A 21798-nucleotide genomic window follows, 5' to 3' on the forward strand; every position below is an offset into this window, starting at 1 on the left:
CATCTGGGCTATTAAAAGCTATCCCAGGAGATCCAGCATTCCCCCACCCAAAAGAAGTAGTGTGTATTTTTAATCCTTTCTGGTTTCTGTACATACCAGATCATGGTGGCATTTACAGTCCTGTTGTCTTGACTGTGAGGTAGACATGGTCACTTCTCTGGCTCTCCAAGCTTCAAAGACATCTTCCTGGTAAGGTCATCCATTATAGTGTATAATGTGTACAAATACATAAATGGGAGAGGGTAAACAAATGGAGCCAGTCTCTTCTCAATGAACACACATCAAGTTGTGCTTGGAGGTACATTCCCTAGAGAAATGGGTGGTTGATTTATTTATTTGAGCATTTGGCTCCGAGTCCTCTAAAACGATGATGATTGATTGTTTCCATTGAGCATTACTTGAACTTGGGCTGCTCTATACAAAGTTTCGTCAGGAGCTTCACGTCACAGCAGGAGCTATTTCCTCTCATTTTCTTTTCCTGCCGGTCCTGGTTTTTTTGCCACGACAGTCACTTGTAACACCAAGTTCAACGTGTCGATGGCACTCAGATCCAGTAAGGGCAGCATGTGGGAATAATGCAAGGGCTTTTTTGTATAATCTCCTGGAACCTTCAGGCACTGACCCTGCCAATACACTGACGCAGCAGATGTTACCGAAATCCTTCTAAGTAGGATAATGGCAGGAGCTCTGACCCACTTAAAAAAAATAATTAAACCAATATATTTATTTTATTACAGTTCAGGCTGGCAGCAGCTTCCTTAACGTGCAAGCGGCTGTGCGCGTGGCAGAAGCTTTTGGAGTAGCAGAGCTGAGATGGTGGGATGCTGCGGACCGGCGAGAGCGGCGCTGCAGGGATGTGTAGCACGGAGGAGCCGGGCTCGCCCTACATGCAGCTGCGTCTTGGCGGGCACTCGCCCCCCCACCCCATCCGGGGTCTTGTCTGGGCCTGCAGCCCAACGCTGCCTGGGACGGCCCCTGCTGTGGGGCTGGACGGGAGGGACGTCTGGCCCGCTTCATCTCCTTGCAGAGAGGAAGAGCCCGGTGCCATCTTCGCGAGTGACTTGGGGCAGAGAAGCACCTAACTCCTGCCATGCACCTCGGCATGTTTTTAAGGGCCTAAACAGGCAAGTGCTTATTCCCTAAGCCACAGGTACTCTTAGCACGCACCTCAGCATCGCAGCCACCTGAATGGCCGTGCGCCTGGTTGAGACCCCCAGTCCCGAACCTCGTGCTGGGGGCAAAAACCTGACCCAACCCACAGCAGAAACACGAAGAGGTGCCTCTTCCAGGGGAGCAGAGGGCTGGAAGGGGCTCCAGGAAAACGTTCCTGTTTCCAGGCCAAACTTACTCCTCACCCACTAATGCCAGCCTGAGATCATGTCCCTTGCAGGTGACCTGGGCACAGAGGAACGCCCGGCACCACGTCCACCTGCTTGACTCATCGTCCTCCCGCAGGCTGGCTGCGGGCTGCTGCTCCCTGAGGCTTTTCGCGTGCCCGTGGGGAGGGGGACAGGCACCACCAGTGCTGTGGCACCACTTCGTCCCCCACCACCTCACTGCATCTCCTTACACGCTTTCTCCAAGCACGTTGCGTCTGACCAGCAAAACCCTTTCCCATGTAACCACCAGGTATTAGATACTGTTCGGCCATTTTTGAGAGCACCCTCCACCCCCAGAGCTAAGATCACAGGCGTAGGGGCCTTCCTATTAGATTTAGTAAGACAGACTTGCCATCTTATTCAGATCTCAAAAGCTCAAGTCGCATTTGTTATTTGGTCCCTCTTCAGCCTTGAAAGCCCTTAACGGCCCTGGTAGTGTGTTCCTCCTCCAAAAGACACTTACTTACTTACTTACCCTGTTGTGCCCAAGCCCCCTCTCCCCGCCACCCTCTGTCCAGGGAGTTGCACCACACGTCAAGGACACTAGTTGCTCTGCCAGGGGAGCAAGGGAGGGTTCCTGCTCTTACGTTTCTCCTTGCATGCATATTTTCCTGAGGATGGTTTTGGAAGCTGCCCAAAGCAGTTGACCAAGAGGATACCAGAATTTAATTTGATTCGGCTTCACTGAACTGCTTTCTTTCCAAAACATCATACCTTTAAGCCAAAACACCTTTTTTTTTAAAAAAAAAACACCTTTTTTTTGCTATCAAGAAGGCTGTGTCATTTCACACCTACAGGCTGTGGCCCTTTTGCGTCTGTTTATTTCCTTCTTTTGCAGAGACACTGACAGACACAGATCCCCCGAGTCCAGGATCTCCTGGGCAGACAGCAGTCTGCCTCCGGCCCAGCAGATCCGGACCCAGCACACCAGCTGTGCACGGCCTCTCCGGTGCTGGGCAGAGGGGCAGAATCACCTCCCTTGACCTGCTGGCAACACTTTGCCTAACGCAGCCCAGGATACTGTTTGCTGCCTTTGCCACAAGGGCAGGGTGGTGGCTCACGTTCGACTTGGTCCGGGTCCCCAACCCCCAGGTCCTTTTCTGCCAAGCTGCTTTCCAGTTGCCCCAGCACATACTGGTGCCTGGGTTGTTCCTCCACAGGTGCAGGACTCTGCACTTCGCCTTGCTGAACTCTGCATGGGTGAGGAGAACGGCACAACAATACAAAGAACAACTCTCTCCCTCTTTGTTCTTAAGAACCTTTTGGCTTTGGTTTGTTTTTTTTTTTTTTCCCACATCGGCATCATCTGACTTGGTGAACTTTGATAACTACCTACTTTGTTCATACGTGTCTAGTTCCAACTAGCTCTCTTCTGACAAGTATGGCCTAGAGACAGTTTACTCCTGGCAGTTTTGGTGTGCTTCAGACCATTGCAGGACTTGAATGTGGAAGATGCTATAACCAGGAATGCGCATGCCAAGCAAAAGAGGGAGAACATCCCTCCCCCTTCCCCCATCCCAGCAGGTCATTCGCCTCTGAAGTTCACACACAGGATTCATTTCTCAGAGCTTCCTCTTCAACAGTAAAAGCCATAAACGTGAGGGGTTTGCATTCCATTTGAACCGACAGCTTTGGATCCTTTAAACCACTTTCTACACAGATCAACCACCTCACGTCCAACACAGCTTCTCACACTGACATGAAGACGTGTTTGCCACCACTTCCAGGAACACCTGGGACCTACTCCACATCTGGTGGTTCTTCAGCCTTGCATTGAGGGAAATTTAAACCTGTGGCAACAACACAATTTCCAGTGCTCACTCTTTGTTTAAAAAAAAAAAAAAAAAAAAAAGCTTATTTGCCAGGCAAATTCCTGACTGCAGCATGAAATGGGACCTGCCAGGTCTAGGTGTGCTTTTTGAACCGATATCCACCTTGGAGTGTAACAGGCTCACCTTTTTTTTGGGCTGTGACCAGCGAGGTGTTCCTGCTTCAAGGAAGCCACCCTCATACCCAACTCCACACCCAGGCAGTGGGTAGTTGTTTAAAATTGGGACAGCTGGCTTTGCCCTGAAACAGGCAAGGGCTGCTCCCATGATCCAGTAACATGGCTCAGCTGCGGGCAACTTCCCAAACCTCTCCAACAGGATCAGCAGGAGCCTTGACTTACCACCTATCATGTTCTTAAACTGCCAGCTGGGAGAAGAATCATTTTGGGAAAGACGGAGGAAGGGACCAGGGCAGGGAAAGCAAGGCGCTGGCTGTGCACAGTCCCTTTTCCCACCCGCCGTAAGAGCAAGGGGTCACGAGCCCGTGCCCTGCACCACGCTTCCAAACAAAGGCGGCTGTACACCAAGGACTCGGGTTGCTAAGGGGTCTGGTGGCCCAGATAACATCTGTACAAAACAGCTTCTCTCCCACCTTCCCCCCCCCAGCAACATCAGACTCATTTTTCCCTCACCATCCCAGCCAGTTACCCTTTATTTTACACCAGGCTGTCACAAACCCACCTAAAAACTTCATGTATTTCAACACAAAGCAGCCACTAAGTGAAGCAATGTAATTTATTTGACATTATACCAGACACGAGTGCTCCAGATCCAGACTTGACCTTAAAACAATTTAAAATCCTGGATGTGCTGTATTGGCAGTATCAGAGTTACCTGCCTGAGAGCTAAACGTGTCAGCATTACAGCTATTGAAACAAAAAATTAAGTACAGGAGGAGTCGAGCCAGTAAGCACTATTGGTCCATTTCAGCTGTGAACTCGCTTCCAGTTTTGGGGTGCTGGAAGAAACGACAAGGCTGTTGGACAACTTTGCAAGTATTTCAGTATAAAGCAGCTCTCAGTTACTCATGTCATAGTAGTGTCTTAACTACAAGAACACGGGAATATGGATTTTTTTTGTTTGAATTTTTCTAAATTAATGGGCAGGCAAAGAGAAGCAGCCCCCAGCTGCAGCAGAGTGGCTGGGGAGTGCTCCCTCTCCCTCTTAATGAACAAGGTACCGCAATAGAACATAGCTCTTGGTCATAGTAAATTTAAACAAAACAACCACCAAAAAATCCCCCTTATACTGCTGTTTTAACACTGTAAAACTGTGCAGCACTATTGCATCTGGTAGAGCCTGCCTGGAAACCTGTAAAACCCACCCATGGACAAACACACACCTGAAGAAGGGACACAGATCCGAAACAGAGTATTACAACCAGCTTCACAGCAAACTCACCGCTGATAGCTTCAGCTGGACAGACGCTAGCTTTCAAACTGCTTTACTCCATTTAACAAATGCCAAAAAAAGTTAATAGCATGTATTGGTAGCAAACAAATCCATAGTCGTCATCTCTACTGGATTTTTTCTACAGCTGAGAAACAGGGCAGTGTTACTACCCAACAGGCTGCCACCTCCCCAAATAAGTTTATATGAAGTATGTAGTTTAAAATGCACAAAGACAAGATGAACATGAGTGGTTCTGGAAAAATCCAAAAGAAAGCTTTTTCCTCCATGAATTACCAACTTTTTTTCTTGCTATCACATGAGGCAGTCCTAGTTGAAATAACACACACTTTCATTACACAGCTTATATTTACAGTATTCTTCTTCAAAAATTTTTAATGTGCATCATGAAAATGACTGTCCCTTTCTCTCTCTCATTACTGACATGGAGGCAATATACCCTGTAATCTCAGAACAATTTGAATTACCAGAAATAAAATGAAAACTATTTTCAGGGAAACATGCATTTATTGTTAAGCATTCCCAGTGAAAATCAACATCTTTTAAAATGTGTGTTTATTTAAAAAATCATTTGTGTACAAAAGTGTTTGTGTAGTTTTTATTTTCAAGACAAAAAACACTGATGCTGCATTCCAGCCCACCCGCTCCTCCTGTACAGGAAGTCTGATGCTCAGGAACCAACCTCCTGCAATATTTTTTATTGGTAACTTTTTTTTTAATTAGAAAAGTCAGAATTTAGGATGGAAAAGGTAAGTGAAAAGCAGGGTTCTTCAACAGTTGACATCAGCATTCGTATGATGGCAGCCTCCTTCAGACACCACAACAGAGCACCAGCAGTTGCCGCAAATCGTAAAATGGACAAGTACAGCATTTTCACAGTACATTTCCTCGTCTGTTGAGTCATATATCTTAACTTACATTATCGATGAATGGCTCAGCACCATAAGCGATCGGCTAGCTATTTTGATGCCTACAAAGCAGGTAACAGCAGAGAAGGAACATCATCACATCACAGTACAGTGCAAATGATTTGCAAGAGTTTGTCCAGTGAGAACAAATCTGAAGTAGAATTGCTACCTACAGAGCACTGCAGCTGGAATAACCAAGCAAGAAGCAAAATGCATTAACGACAGTTGGTCTTGCGAGTCTAATGATGAAATCAGCTGATGACACTAACACCACAAACGGGAAGAGCAAGCTCCATGATTTATTGATGGGTTTGGAATAGATCAGAAAACTGCCTAGCCATAGGAGAAAGCTGTGCCTGGAAAATGTGGACAGTAACAGTGAAAACATTTATATGGTCTTCCCAGAAAAAGCTTTAGGCACCCAGTAAGCATCTTTACTTTCACGCTTGAGTTCTGTGACACAACAGACAGTATGATGAAATGCACTTTTACTATCTATTGTTGAGCCAATTGCTCATCAAAACCATAGAAAACCAACCACCTGATCACAAATCAGTGGCCACGCTCATCAAGATGCCTCTCATCAACTCTATCAACAAAACATAGCAGGAGAGGACACCTCACCTTCTCGTTGTGTCTGCTCACCAACAGACAGTAACTTTCACTGCTAAATTATTTAACGTTTCCCCCTTTGGGCAAGCCTCCAAGCCTAAGCTAGCTTTTGTTGGTATTTAGGAAGGAAACAAGGGACATGCACACAGTTAGGTTTCCCCCTGTGCTGAAAATGCAACACTTCACCTTCACAGTATATGACCAACGTAGTAAACAAGAACTCTTGCTTGAAACTGTGTTTTGATCCCCCCCCCCCTTCTCCCTTCCCTGATTAAATAAGCAATCCATATGCTCTGAAGTGCCTAGCCTGATTCACAGCTGTTAAACTTCAATTTGCATAGTTTAAATGTTTTTGTTACCCACACCATATAATGCAGATTTGGCATTACAAGGTAAGCTTCTTTCTGGCTATTTAATTCCTCCTTTCAGACAACAACAAAAAAAGATCCTATATTCCTTATGTCAGTGTTCCAATACTAACTTACTTGGAAAACAGTTAAATACAATGATAATTAAACAAAACCAAGACATATTCCTGCACCATTAGTACCTAATTGGTTCAGCAGTATTTATCTGAGCAATTATAGTCAAGGCCCCATGTACTCTGTGGCAAGCTTTTTTTTTTTGTTTTGTTTGAAAAAAATCAAAGTTTGGAATATGCAGAATGAATAGCACTAAGTGCCACATCTTTCCAGAAGGATATGTTCCTAAGTTTTTGTCTCCAAAATGTACCAGTTTGTCATACCGAGAACACAGCTTGTTCACAGAAGCAAAAGGAGGAAGCTGTGAATTTGGCAAGTAGGGGTAGGATACAGTCGGGGCTTTTGGCACTCACGAGAAAATGGAGGCTTTTGGCAACAGGAAAGGGCATTTCTCTACCTTTGAACAAAGCTGTACTTTACTTTTTGAGGAACTGGCTGAGAGAGGAGTTTCTTGTTCCCCACCAACAAAACAAACAAGGGATAAACCACTTCGCTGGATGCATGTTAAAACGTTCAGCAGTGAAATGTGATTGATGCTCTGGCAATCGGTAAGCGTCATTACTAATACCTTGTTCGGAAAAATGGGGCCATTTAGACTTCAAAATTACTGTTTCAAGCTGTCTTCTTACACGATAAAGGAAGACAATGCAGGATTTATTTGTACTTAGAAAGCAACTGTACCCATGTTTTATGTTCTTGTTGTAAGAAAATGATAAACGTGCAGCCTGAGTCCACAGCTGGAGTGGACTGCATGGCAACTCCACATCTGTGAATGCACAGGGCCCTGAATATAGCAATGTTCAGTCATACAGAAAACAGAACTACCATTTTGTATGTACAAATTCATAATGATAAACTGAACACTTAACAGCAAAATTCCTAGGGCTCAGCCCCAGCTGCAGTTGAACTAACCTCCTACAACACTATCCCTATATTCAACTCTGTTAATTACCAAGAATACAAAAACGTTCCTTATAAAGGACTCGCATGTCAAAATTCAGAGGGACTTCAGACCACAGATGTCTCCTTAATGCTGGGTCATGTTTCCTTCCCAGCTCACTTCTGGAGAAGCTTCCCTCCTGCCAGCACCTGAGCTAGCACCAAGACATCTTTGCTACCAAGCACATGGATGAAGGGCAAAAACCAGTATCCAACATCTATACATAAGGGGAAAGGGGAAGATGAGTGTTTTTCAGTAGAGAAGAAAATGAGGTAACTCATGAGAGAAGTAAAACGTAACAGGGCATTGTTTCAGAGGTGACCATGCTCACCTAAGAACCATTTCCTCTTTTCTCCCCCTCCCCCCAGCTTCTTTTACCCTTTACATACTGTTGGAAAAACCTGCTGTTCTTAGGAGGCTAATCTTATCAAAAGATGCATTCAGAAGCCCGTAACTGAGAAGTTTTATGTCCCCAACAATGATTTCCAAGTTTCTTCCTTTTGATAAATAGCAGCGAAGAACAAGGGAAAGTAGTCAGTAATTTATAATTACCACCAGGGTAAAAAAAAAAAAAAAAAGTGTTGATGTAATCAAGAAGTTCTTAGCCTGTATAACAGAAAATACAGCAACTTGAGATTAACACAAGTGGCATCTTGCCATAGTTTCCTACCGTCCCTGGTTTTCACCTAGCAAACCAGCCAAACAGTAGCAGCTTCTTATTAAAAAAAAAATAAATAAATATAAGGAAAGACAAAACCAACTCATTTCCTTTGGCATCATTGCAAATGATTTACACTAACTCAAGAAAACTGATCACTGACTGCACCTTATAAAGCAGTAAGTATAAAGACTAAGCAAATGCATTTAGTATTGCACTGATATGAGTTCAAAATATTTACTGTCTGTGGCCTGAAATATTTTAAGTTTGGACACATCAGACAGAGCAGTATAGGGAACATCCCTAAACTAGCTAGGTCTCTACAGCTCTATTTTCTGGTTCTGTTCCCCTACCACTATGCTCCAGATATTTAACAGATACAATAATGTTCCTGATTTCCTCTAGTATGGTTTATAAACAGACTGTCTATGAAGTGTGAAACTATTTCACCTTGTACTTCATTAACTCCAGAAAAAACCCAGACAGACATCTATTTCCCCACCCCATTAATCCACAGTTTAGGAGAAAAAACAGTCATGGAAGATGACTTATACAGTACTCCGTTATCCACAATCTCCACTCTCTAGTCTCAGGATTTCTCTGAACTTCCTTGTCAGATATATTCTCAAAAGTTAGCATCATATTCACAAAGACATTACAGCTTTCTTTAAATAGATGTACTAGTGTTTGAAGTTGCAAAACTAATAATTTTCAAGCTTTTGCACTCAGGATGAAATGTCATTTTAATGCGAATAAAAAGACTGACTGTATGTACAAGCCAAGATAAGATTTCAGTTCTCGTTTATCAGAAACATCAATCCAAAAGAAAGCTAAATTGAGAACACACTTCTACTTCTATGTGCATTTGAAGTATGTACAGTAAAAACACCAACACAGCCTCCATGTGTCAACTAGAGAAAAATGCAAGCAAGGATGAATTTTAAAGTACCTGGTAAGCAATCCTTAAATTGAAGCCCAAAATAAAGCTAGAAAACCGCTGCAAAAAACAGCTGATTGCATCATATCAAGTACTCAGAGAAAATTTTTTTAATTCTCAGTATGCTAGCGAATCAGCTTTTTTCTCTCCTTCAAACCCAGTGAAATCATATTATCCAGAACATACTAAAGGACATTTTACAACTATTTTAGACAAAAAAAAAAAAAAAAAAAAAAGAGTAAAGAAAACCAGCTCCATCTTTTTGTGCTATATCGAAACATACTCCTTACAAGATTGTGTAGAAAACATGATGGATGAAAATCATTACTGATAACTCAAAATATATTTTTTAAAGGGGAACCTAGACTACTGTAAATGGCACACACAATACCTACAGGTGATGAAACATAATCTAGTGAGGATTTTCAGCTGTATGATTTAAGGGAGAGGAGAATCAGGTTTCCCAATTAATAAGCTAGAAAGAAACCAGTTCTGAATAAGTCACCATTTGGAACTTTGGGCAAGTCTTGAAAGTCTTTCAGGAAAAAAAGTTACAAGAACACTCGAGTATTTCAATGGTGCTCTCTTCAGCGACCCTACCTAATATGTCTATTAAGTACAAGCATGCAAATATAGGTCAATCCACAGGCACATAGGATCCATGTTAAAAACAGTAAGATAGCTGTGATGAGTGGCACCAACAATTTTGATGACTAACACTCAAAAATGTTGCTTTCTGAATTACTAAATCAAAATCCTGAAGCAAGTTCCTGCTAGTCTTCGTCACACTGCTAAACACTAAAGTAGGCATGTTTTTCCCCCATTATTTTAGCTGAGCTCAAAGAATTTTTACAATATTTAGTAAGAAAAAAAATTAAAGTATTTCCCCTTTTTAAATTTACACAGACGTTTAATTAGCTTTATTTACAGAGCGGTTTTTTTCAGTCTCCAATAGTGCCTAGATAGCATCCTCAGGCAAGAGTGCCAGTTTTAAAAGAGAATCTATATAGAATCCTAAAAATAACAGATGGTGATGCTCCTCCAGAAGGGGCAAGCTGGACTACTGAAGCAGCTTTCTCTACATGGCTCAGTTACTCAGGAGTAATTCTGTTGCAGTCTCTACATCCCATGATTTTGAAGACAAGGCCACTATTACTGCATTCTGCAATGAGAGAACAAAAGCAATAATATTTTCAGTGTATGAACTGGCAACTCTGAGAAGCAGAATGAAAAGTTCACAGACTAATCAGAACATGTTAGTTTACCATTTGTTAAATCCTAACTAATAATTTATAGAAAAATTGTTTCAAAAAAGGCACAGGCAGCTCACAAGATTTACTAATAACATAGTATTTTAAAACTCTCATTCTTAAAAATAATTAGCAAAACAGAACGATTAGACCTATTAAAGGTCATGGAAGTAGCGAGTCTGCTTTAGTATACTAATGACTCCCTGTATTTATACACTTACACTTGCCCTGCCACTACTGAAAAAATACTTAAGTTATATATACTTACCCTATCAAAGCCCATAGCACAAAGGTTTTCTATTTTTTTGGTGTATTCTGGACTAGAAACTGGTGCTCCAGCATACACATGTGCCCAAAGTCGAGCTGTCTGTTTAAACATTTCTGGATTTTGTTTGTACTACACAAAAGAGAGAGGGGGGAGAAGGGGAAAGTTAAATCAACTCAGCAATCCAATCAAAAAGCAAGATGATATGGCAGATTCCAATCCATCACTCTTTCTATAATATCTTCAACAGTTTTTCCACACTGATCATACTGCTATTTTTTAAATGAAATTTGGAGGTGAGGATTACACATAGAGTAAACCTATGCAAGCATTTGATTTAATGTGTTTGCCTTTAGGTTAAGTTATGCACTATAAGTATTTCCTGTGCACAATCAGGTACTGCTCTCAATTGCACTGATCAAAAGTAAAGCAGCTATATTTAGCACAGCTACTGAAAATTTATATTCAGTATGGCAGAGCACAAATTATCCCTATATTAACATCTCCTGAATGTACATACTGCATACTAATCTAATGTATTTCTCTAATCACTTAAAAATATGCCTGGTTTTATACACTGCAAGTAGGTCTGCAGTTTTTCAGTCAGGGCTGACATTTTGCTACCAGGCTTCCTCCTGAGAATAAGGATATTGATAGCATATATGACAAAAGAAGGGCTGAAAAATGGGTGAGCATGTGCAAAATGCTGCAACTCTTTTCATGCAAGCTATTATTTACTAGAAAAAAAGTCATGCGGGATTTGTAAATATTGTTTTGCACCAATCTCATCACTAACAAGTTTTCTAATAGACAACAGAATGGACCTCATCACAGAGAGTTTTCAGCCTCCGCCAAGAACTCAAAAGCCAAGAAAGTGGGTCATCTGTCATAAATTGTACTCAGAAAAGCACGATGAGCTTCCTATTTTAGCAACTTTTATATGTAACATCAAGTTAAGGTTTTTGTATTAAAAAAAAAAGACTCTTTCCTTTAGTCATTACACTTTAAAAAAGTAGGTATTCCCATCTTTAAATATATAATAAATTTTACCATTAAATAGTAAGACAACATATTGGGAAATCTATTATTCAAATATTTAGATGCATTAAATCTATAAAGCACTGTCAAAGTGAATACAATACTTTTTACTGCTGTACATTTCATCCTACCTCTCCTACAGCAACACACACCAACTACAGCGCATTGTGTTCTTTGTACACTTCCCACTAATTCTGCTCCACATGAAGTAATTTGCGTATTTACTATCCAATTATTAATGGCATTAAAACAAACATGGGAGACAATCTATTGTCGGAAATAACTCACTGTGTTATAAATACAATGGTTTGTAATAAATTTATCTAGTTGTAATGACAAGAAAAGAGGAAGGATTAAGTTAAGCATCAGCAGCATCCTGAAGTACTACATTCTTCTGTTCTTAAGAGATCTTCCCCCAATTTTTTTACTGTTTTTTTTTTTATGTTTTTGAGAACATTACCAAGCCTAGAAAGCAACTAGCTGAAGTGCAAAGGATTAGTCATAACTGCATAACTGCATTTTATTCAGAACTAGCTTTCAGTGTTCTATAAATAAAATTCCTTTACTTAGGTATCCGTAAATAATCTAGCTTTTCACTGAATTGAGAAAAGCCTAAGGCACCTTTTACTGATGTCTCTATAACAGGAATCTGAGGCAGTTAATGTTGCTGTACTTAAAAAAACAGCAACTAGTTGAAGTAGTTTTGACACCAGACAGCTGGTGTCTCAAAATACTACCATTATCCAAACAGGATTTCTCCCTGTGTTTTCCCTGGGATTCAGCTCAAGAGTTTGTAGGACACTGCCATTTATCTGGACAGCTTAGTAGTCTAACACATAGTTTAGTAAAGTAACATAATGAAAAATGAATGTGAAGGGTAACTAATTCCTGGTGAATTTTTGTTTTGGAAAAAAAAAAAAACCACAGCAACAAAAACCACCACCAACAACAAACAAACAAAGAAAGACACCGCCACCAAATAAAACACAGGAAGGAACTGGGTGGTTACCGCCACATCTCTCAAAGATGTTATAATCACTTTCTACTTACATACACATGCTTGTAACTAAAGGCCAAACCCCAGTATAGTTTTCATGCAGGTATTTGCAAGGAACAGGAGAAACTGAATCCTCCCTGTATCAGCCATGTCACAGTCCCACTGGACACATCCCCACAAAGCACCTGAGAGGCAGCCTGGAAAATTGCTCTTCAGAATCTAGGAAGTCTCATGAAGTTTTTTGCCTGAGAAAAAAACTCTTTCCAGCTCAAATGCTTCTACGAGACTGTTACAATTCCCACATGAAAATCTACCACTGGGGCCAGAACAGGAAACACTATTTTTATTCTTTGTAAAAAAGGAAAAAGTGGTTTTGTTTAATAAAGACAGAGTGTGACAGCAAGGGCATGCACCTGGCAAGAAAAAACGGTGCAGGGACACGCCTGGTGGCCTTGCTGGCCTTTACAACAATTCTCCCTGCATAGAGCAATTCAGTCTGACAGAACTGTTCGGGGATGTTTGTTCAAAGCAGCCTCACAGTATTGCAGAATCCCACAAGAAAGCCTTCTGTACTTACTCCTGAGTATATTAGTAGCAAACAGCTCTCCCTCACCCCGTAGTGCACTGGGCTACCTCTGATCTCCATGTTTCCCTCCAAATCCTGACAGGTTTGATAAGCAGTTTATCTATCACCCTACAGAGATTTTGAGAGGGAAGGAGTGCACACTTTGCCACCCTATCCCGGAGGGTCCTGACTTACAGGAGATACAGATACTGGAAGAGCCTTCTACTTGCTTTGTCTTTTGTTACTGAAATATACCCTTACTACCAGTCAGTGGGGAAGCCAAGCCTTCTCTTTCTCCTCCTCTCTCTCTCCCCAGAGTAAAAAGGAAAACAACACGCACATACTTGGGACTTTGCTGAAAATTGTCAGACTATTAAGTTATGGAATGACTGTTCCTATCTTTCATCAACACTTTAAATAGAACCATGTCGGTCCTGGTATGGCATAAGATCCAATTGACATTTTATTGTTATTACTTTTTAGAAGTTACTACTACCGTCTGAAAAGTAAAAAACCCTGCCGATTACGGAATTCTACTGATACCAATTCACCCAGTGATTAAAATATTTATCCCAAGTACTTGCAACGGTAAAATACATAGGATGCTTCATTCAGATAAATTACTCCCCAGGATTAAATGCAACAGTAATTTATCTAAAGTCACTATTCGTACAATTTTGACATGAAACAAATACAATGCTCAACAATATTCATATTAATCTGGAAGAGGAGCTACACACCAAGCCAAATCCAATGAACACCATCAAGTTAAAACACATTTTAAACAAATACAACATTGTTTTTCTTATACTAGAAGCCTTTGATTTTAAAAGGCAAGTTATACTGGAATTCATTTTACTATGCTGTTACCTTCTGACATTTCTGACAAGCTAAATAAGAAACAAAACTAACAAAATAAACCTCCTGACACTGTAAAATAACTGCTGCTTACTCTGGAATCCAAAGAGTAGAGAGCACAAAACACCATAGTAATTCACTTAGTATATGGCAATTTTCCAATAAATTCTTTAAAATCTTTATCTCCCCCAAGGTTTGGGACCTAATCTGAGTTAGCAAGGTTACAAAAATGTTACAAATTTACAGTCAACTGAGTATCTTACCTGGTTTGCCACTACTGCATCTTGTGGATCATCTGGTTCTGCAGCTGCCAACAACGCTTGCAGCGATAACAACACGGTTCTTAGAGTCATTGCTGCTGCCCTAAAATTAAAAAATTGAAAATGACTATACCAAATCCCACACCTGTACTCATCTTTGCTACTGCACTAGTTTAACAGATGATATAAGAGACACATACAGATTGTAAGTCTAAGAATCATAATATTAAACTGCTGCAGCTTATAGGTATTAGAATACCATTCAATATATATTTAAATAGGGTTTTAAATGTGGACTTTCTTAGTAACAATGCTTTCTTAAGCCTTTGGAAAATACAGTCCTTGACTGACCTACACATTTGACCATGCCCACTTAACAGAATTCATTTCATCTGAAAAAAAAAAAAAAAAAAAAAAAAAAAAAAAAGCAGTCAATCAGAAGTTTGTGTCGTCCTTCCTTACTACCATAACAGCACCTTGCATAAGGTCTAGGTACTGAACTGGTAGCCCAAGTGTGCTCCCTCTGCTGGCACTCTTCATAGTGAAATAGCATATACAGAAATAGTGACCTATATTTCAAACACTCGTAACAGATAAGGAATTTTATACATTAGATATCTTTTGCATTGCATCAGTTTTAATATGACATTTTTCAATAAAATTTAACAATTTACATAGCAAATTACTACCATAATAATAAAAAGGTTTGGCTAGTACAGAATGTGCAATTGAAAATATTATCTCAGCTTCCTCTCATTTCAACCCGACATGACTGTCAGAAGCAGGAAAACATTCTGTAGTCATGATGGTGCTTTAAAGTCACTCTTTTGCCCCTGTAGAAAAACCCTGTTGAAGGCAGCATAGTTCTAGAGTTGGAACTTCTAAGGTTCTAGGTTCTCATCATTTATCCTGTTCTCAAAGTATATTTAGAATACTGATTTCAATAATTTAGTAAGGAAAACCAAGTATGTTTATAGAAGTCAATAAACACTCAGAAAAGTGTAAGTATGAAATTGTTACACGCTGTAAGTCTGGAAAGTTGTAACATTTAAAATATACAGTTTAATTAGATTTTGATCATGAATACCATCTCTGATCTACCATTTCAGCTGGCACACACTGGAAACCAAATAAGGACCCCACAGAATCTGTGACATTTCAGTATTTCAGATGATTTGAAGAGTTAAGTAGACTTTTAATTGTTGTGGCAAAGGCACAGACAGATGTTCAAGCCAACACACAAAAATGCTTACTCTGCTTAAGTACTAGTAGAAAGGTAAGCAGGGAAAATGTGACATCTTAGATTTGAGCAAAATGGTTATAGCACATGAGATGCCAGAGGAAAGTTGTGAAACACAGGCATCCAATTTCTTACCAACAAACTGTTCAATTTTCAATCAACAGAAAATAGTTTCTTCTTTTCAGAAGACTGGAAGTAAATGCAGAGTGTCTGTTAGAGTGCATGGGGAAGAGTTTGACCTGATGGTCCAGAATCAAAAGGAAACAGTCTGCAAGTTTATTTCCAGTCTCAGATTTCAGGAATTTATGTATTTTCCAGCACTGAGGCACTACATTGAGGTACTCTAGCAGAGTGTACTGATGAACAGAGAACAGGTCCTGGTAAAATGTCAGAGCTACATTTGTGACACATGAATATTATATTCCTAGATGCTCACATTTACAGCTTTCCTGCCATGTCACTAACCATCCAAATACAGCATTCTTCCTTAATTGCTTCTAATTCTAGAAGATTTTTCCTAGAAACTTACTTTTTTTTAGCTTGATAATCACCACTGAGCTTTCATAGTGCAGTGTTGTACATCAAAATGCAAGTGAGAAACATCCCAAGTGACAGAGATTTTAATTAGCACATATTGTCTCATTCCAACTGCCACATCAGCTTGAAGTCCCTCAAGCTGAACTTTGCAGACTTACATCTTCAAAAAACCCTCATGCTTTTAGATCTGAATTCTGTCAAATCACAAAACCTTCACAACATATAAGCCTCCTTTTCCAAACCTATTCCTTCTTAACTAAACATTTTTTTTCTTTAGAATTTCAGATTCTCTTCCAGTTAAATTTAAGTATTTCAGGTTCCAAGCTGAATGCTTCTTCCAAGCCAAAGAATGTTTCTTTAACAAAGCTGGGGATTAACTAGTAAGATTATATTTAATAAGATAAAGAAGACCTAGTTATTGAAACATCCCCAGTTGCATGATGAGAGCCTAGCTAACATAGTAAACTGAAGAGTATAAAAAAGCATCATTTTTTCCACACCTAAATCACACATACAAAAACCTCACTGAAAGAGCATAGAAATATTTTTGCTTTACATGTACTTACGCTATTTCAGTCTTATAATTTCCTGTTCTTTGTGATCTCTACTGGTTTATACTGTCTTGAAATTAATCTATTTAATGTATGCATTGACGACGTTAAGTCACAGTGGTATCTGCTAATATTAAATAAATGTAATGCAACATGTTTATTATTCCAGCATTCTGTGACACCTAAATGCCAGGTCTTTCAGGCCTTACTATGCTCAAATGAATTTACCCATTTTTATTTTTATGCAGTGAATTTCAGGAACTACCACATCCACCACACGCTATAAAACCTAAAGTCTTTTTTCCCACTTAAGTAATTTTATTAGTTTTAATGGCAGACTTTAAAAACATGAAATATCTATCAACTGTAACTGATGGTGTAGTTACTTTCACCAAATAAAAGCTGTTCTGCACTTTCCTTTACAGAAATCCTTCTACTTCAGAGACATCTGAAAATACTGCCATTATTTAAAGTAGAGAAAATGACATGAAAGGGGTCACGGCCACTTGTGCCGCTTTTACATGCAATTTACTTCCATTTACACTGTACCTTCTAAAAGTGGAAAATATACCTCGGGGAGCGGGGAGCATTACTAAGGACCAAAAGTGCCATGGACGTCTAGAACACAAGTTCTGTGCTGGCTCCAGCTGTCTCTGGCTTTCAAGACTGCTAGGCCCTTTCAGTCCCTATTCATCTGTTATGTTTGTACATTTTTATATAAAGCATACTGGGACTTGAACTTCTGTTCTGACATTCCAATTTCAAAATGAGTAATAAAAATAAATACCTCATCCATTTGGATATACAGATGGCTATATGCTCAGAGAACTCAAACTCTAAAATAATAATAAGTTTATAGACAAGACTAGTTAAGCCACATATGTAAAAAGGTTTAAAAATGTAGTTTACAACTTATTTTCAAGCCTCACATCTCAAAATGGCTTTCACATCTCACGCATAATAAGACAAAGTCTTCATTGGACGCAAATGTTTAAAGAAGAAGTATCCTTAAATCATAAAAGAAAACCTGTTACAGCTTCAGCTACTGTTTATATTAAAAAAAGAAAATTAAAGTTTGTGATTAAAGGTAAAGAAAATCTGACATACTTCATGTAACTATTGCATGCTCATGTAACATTTTCTACTTTTAAGACACCAATTAGCTTTCCTGATCAAAGAAAGTAAAAAAGTCTTGTTATTTTCTAAGTAGCTTAGTCTTAATTTTTCAGACATAAATTAAGATTCCCAGAAGAAACTGGAGGGACACCTAAAAATAGATTCTCATTTCCCCAAGTACCTTAAAAAGGTCTTCTTCCTTCCTGTTACCTTCTTTTGGGAGAATAAAGTGAATAGAAATGACTGCCCAGAACTACATTTACAGACACTAGTAAGGCAGGACCTGTTCCTCGCCAGCAAAGAGCAAAAACAATTCTCACCATCAATTGTGGAGGAAAATCTATGCTGATAGGGGCACAAATTGAAAAATCCCAACATACACCCCCCACATGACATTCCCACAAGCTAGAGAAGAATGTGTTACAAAAAAAAGTTGTATTTCTCTTAAAATGAACTTCCAGTGGAAAGATACATGTCTTCTGCATTTTCAGATGCTCCTCAAGGGTTTATTTTTCCAGAATAGAATCCTGAAAAAAAAAAGATTTCCAACTCTTCTTATATTTGAGGTTTATTTCTAGGTGTGGATTTATGCACATCTCATGGAGTTCAAGCAATTCCCTTTGGTAACTCAAGCTAGCTGCCTGCTTGGGGTTTTAAGTTTTTTTCTCTCCTCCTTGCCAAAGGCAAGGTTTTTTATCATTCCTGACAGACTTCTGTCTAATCTGTTCTTAACTGGAGCTTCACAAGTTTCTTGGAAATCTATTTCAATGCTTCACCATGCTTGATATTCTGCATGCTAAAATGGCTTTCCAATCTTTCATTGTAAGTCGTATTTGCTTAGACCATCATTCTTGCTACTTTACTCTGGATTTTTCCTATGGTTCCCATCTTACTTGGAATACAACACTCAAAGTGGGTACATTACTCCGATGGAAGTCTGACCAATCATAAATAAAAAGCAGGCAGCTTATATCATGAGTTTTGCAGGTAAAACTTCCTACATCCCAGCATCCTAATCACCTTGCACATGACATTACATTGCCTTTGTCCCATGACATTACTGGCTCCTGTTTTCTCCTAAAGTTTACAATAACCCTTGACTCCCACCCCCATCCCAAAATGCTGCTTAACTACTATGCAGGCATGCAAGTTTGACGTCTACAAAATGGGAGGAAAGGCCAGTAACATCTACCAGTGAGCTGCAGAGAGGTCACTACAGGGAAGCACTGTCCCTCTGAGAATGTCAGACTAAAGGCCTCCACTCTGGACATCCTAACCAAAAAACAGGCTTTCTATTGGCATTACAGTTGTTAAACATAAAGGGAAACCTGGAGTGAATCAGAAGAAAGAAAGCTGATATATATTTTATTCACTTACACTTTTTTTTTTTTTAGGTAATATCTTGGGGCATTTCCATTAAAAAAAGAACACCCCTAGTTTGGGTGAATATAGTGCTAACATAAAAAAGCACGGCAAGCCAGCTGCGCCCAGCATGCCTGAGGTAAGAAATCTCTTACCTTTCGATGAGCTGAAAGAGTCCTAAGAGAATTACAAAACACTGCCAGTTTTAATTCTTCATTTTTAAAGGCTAAGTAATTTTCCATTTAGGAAGTTTTTACTTGTGTTCTATATATTCCTCTCCGGAAACAATCTCTCTAGTTACTCCAAGAGGTAACCCAGCAGAACAACAGGAACAGCTGTAGCCAGCAGATTGCTGCTCCACTCTGTCAACCAAACATGGCTACTGGGAACAATTTGGTTTTTATTTATTTATTTTTATTTAAAAAAATAATCTGCAATACTTATTCCATTTGTGAAATAACTAAGCTTGTTAATCTAAGCGAAAACCTCTGGGAACTTGTACCAAGGGCTTATGGAATCTGGAAGGAGAGAGGAAATGAATAAGGCCTTTGAGTGGAAGCCCATTGTATAGTCACTATTTACAGGAGGAATACAAGACTGGGCACCCATTAGGGAAAGAAATAAAAGGGAATAATAGAACAGCTTTGACATAGTGCAGAGGGGGGAAAGACAGCCTGTTTGCTGAAGAGTTCCCTCAAACAATGTTAATATTCTCTGCATTTTTCTCAAAGCTTTAAAGAGGCTCAGTGCTCTGCAAAACCCAGCAGTTTTAGATGCCCAAGAAGATGATGACTACAAGCTGGCTGTTGCTTATGTTATCTATTAAAATTGTATTCTCTCTTATAATAATGATTTCTGCATCTCAACTAAAACTGAAGCGTGAATCCTCCAGTACAGCCACTATGAAAAAAAATTCTTATTATTCTTTTTTATTTTGACGGTCAAAACCACAACAGCCAAGAGTTTTTTGTAGCCAAACATACAGCCAGAACACATTTGCTCAATAATCACTGCTCGAGGGATTTATGCAGAACAGCTTTCAAGTAATTCAGTTCTCAGGTTTCAATGAACAGTATTAGATTCATTTTATATTTAAGAATAAAATTTTGAGACAGAATACTAGCCTGGAAGATAAATATAGGCTACAGTAAGTGAAACCACATAACAAAAGTCGTATCAGATCAGTATAAACAGTATTCCTTCTACAAAGTCATATCCCTATTTTAATTCTACCAGCAAACAGTAGCTGTTTTGCAAACAAACTAGCATAAACATGATGAAAATCCACATCTGCCAAGAATTTCAGCATCAAGCATATACTGTGGAGAAAGAATTTCATTAAACTCATTAAAAAAAGAAATCACTTAAAGACATTACTTAGCAAACTGACAAAACCTCCTGCCAATATGCAGAACAATATCTCAACTATGCTCATTAGAATAGAAAATCATTATCATGGGATGGGTAAGTAGGGAAGACACTTTTTTTTAAAATATACAAACACATTAAAATCTTTGTATTTGTATTCACCATATATGAGTATTTTATCATTTATTAACTCTAAGAAATCCTAAGTCCCACAGGCCCAAATTCTGTCCTTCAGCTCCCACTGACCTCACTGAAATTCCAATGCATATCTGTGTTTTTAAGACTTACATTTAAACACAGCAACAAGAGCAGCATTATTCAGTTAAGAACATTACAAGTCAATGAAGTGACACTTCAGAAACAGAGCTTGTTACTAAAAGATTTGACAAGAGAGACTGTAAAACTAAATATATTTTCTAGAACACAGCCATTAGAATATTTGAGAATTGCATTTGTCCCATTTAGCTTTGAATACCTGGTGAAATCCATTAAATTATCAAGGTTGGGGAGGTGTTGCTTGGGTTTTTTTTGTTTGTTTGCCTCCTAATGAAGCTATCATTTTATTCAAACCATTGTTCAACCTACATGTGCAGAAAACTTAAGCATGGTGACACTGGCATTTCCCAGTTTAAACAACTAAAACAGCATATACTGAAGAACAATAAACAACTTATTTAAACAATATTAACCATTCATATGGCTTAGGAAGTTTTAGGAAGCTACTCAGAAAAAAGTGTTATCTATCACAATACTGAAATCCTTCAAATGCGAAAGGATGGCAGTAGCCACAAGTTTCCTCTTCTCCAAAGGACCAGAGGCTTTGAAAAGCACTTCAACAATGCTTAAGTGATTTTCATTTACCATTTTATGATTAAAAAACAAACAAAACTTACAAAGAGCACCACTAGAAAATGAAGGGATCACTACATTAAGAATTATTTGAAAAGGAATTATAGTATATAGGAAGCCTCCATCCACCACCACCACCAAGTTCTGTGAAATTCTTTCCTTAGCGCTTCCAGATGAAGACAGTGTTTCAAAGGAAGAGTTTAACAGTATGTAAGTGGCATAATACTGATGCTCCATGTGCCAGCCAGTTTAAATACACAGAAGGCAAGTTCTTGTTCCAATACTCCTATTTTCTATACATCTTGGTGAAGGAAGGTACTAATGGTTTTTTCGTCAGGCAGAACTAAGACACAGATTAAGTTATCTGTGCAAGACCTAACTTTCAAA

At 39.3% G+C, this 21798-nt stretch overlaps 1 protein-coding gene across 1 annotated transcript in view; it reads right to left on the minus strand.

The window, feature by feature from the left end:
• Positions 1–3929: 3929 nt before the first annotated feature.
• The window catches only part of UBE2K (ubiquitin conjugating enzyme E2 K), a 48808-nt gene continuing 30939 nt past the window's right edge, over positions 3930–21798 (minus strand). The window contains exons 5-7 of the mRNA XM_069791445.1: positions 14392–14491; positions 10674–10802; positions 3930–10317 (exon numbers count right to left, since the gene is read on the minus strand). Of these exons, the coding sequence (XP_069647546.1) occupies positions 10243–10317; positions 10674–10802; positions 14392–14491 (304 nt within the window). The 3' untranslated portion in view covers positions 3930–10242. The remainder of the gene's footprint in view (positions 10318–10673; positions 10803–14391; positions 14492–21798) is intronic.

The sequence above is a fragment of the Haliaeetus albicilla genome, chromosome 1 (assembly GCF_947461875.1).
Source record: "Haliaeetus albicilla chromosome 1, bHalAlb1.1, whole genome shotgun sequence".
NCBI classification, from domain to species: Eukaryota; Metazoa; Chordata; class Aves; order Accipitriformes; family Accipitridae; genus Haliaeetus; species Haliaeetus albicilla.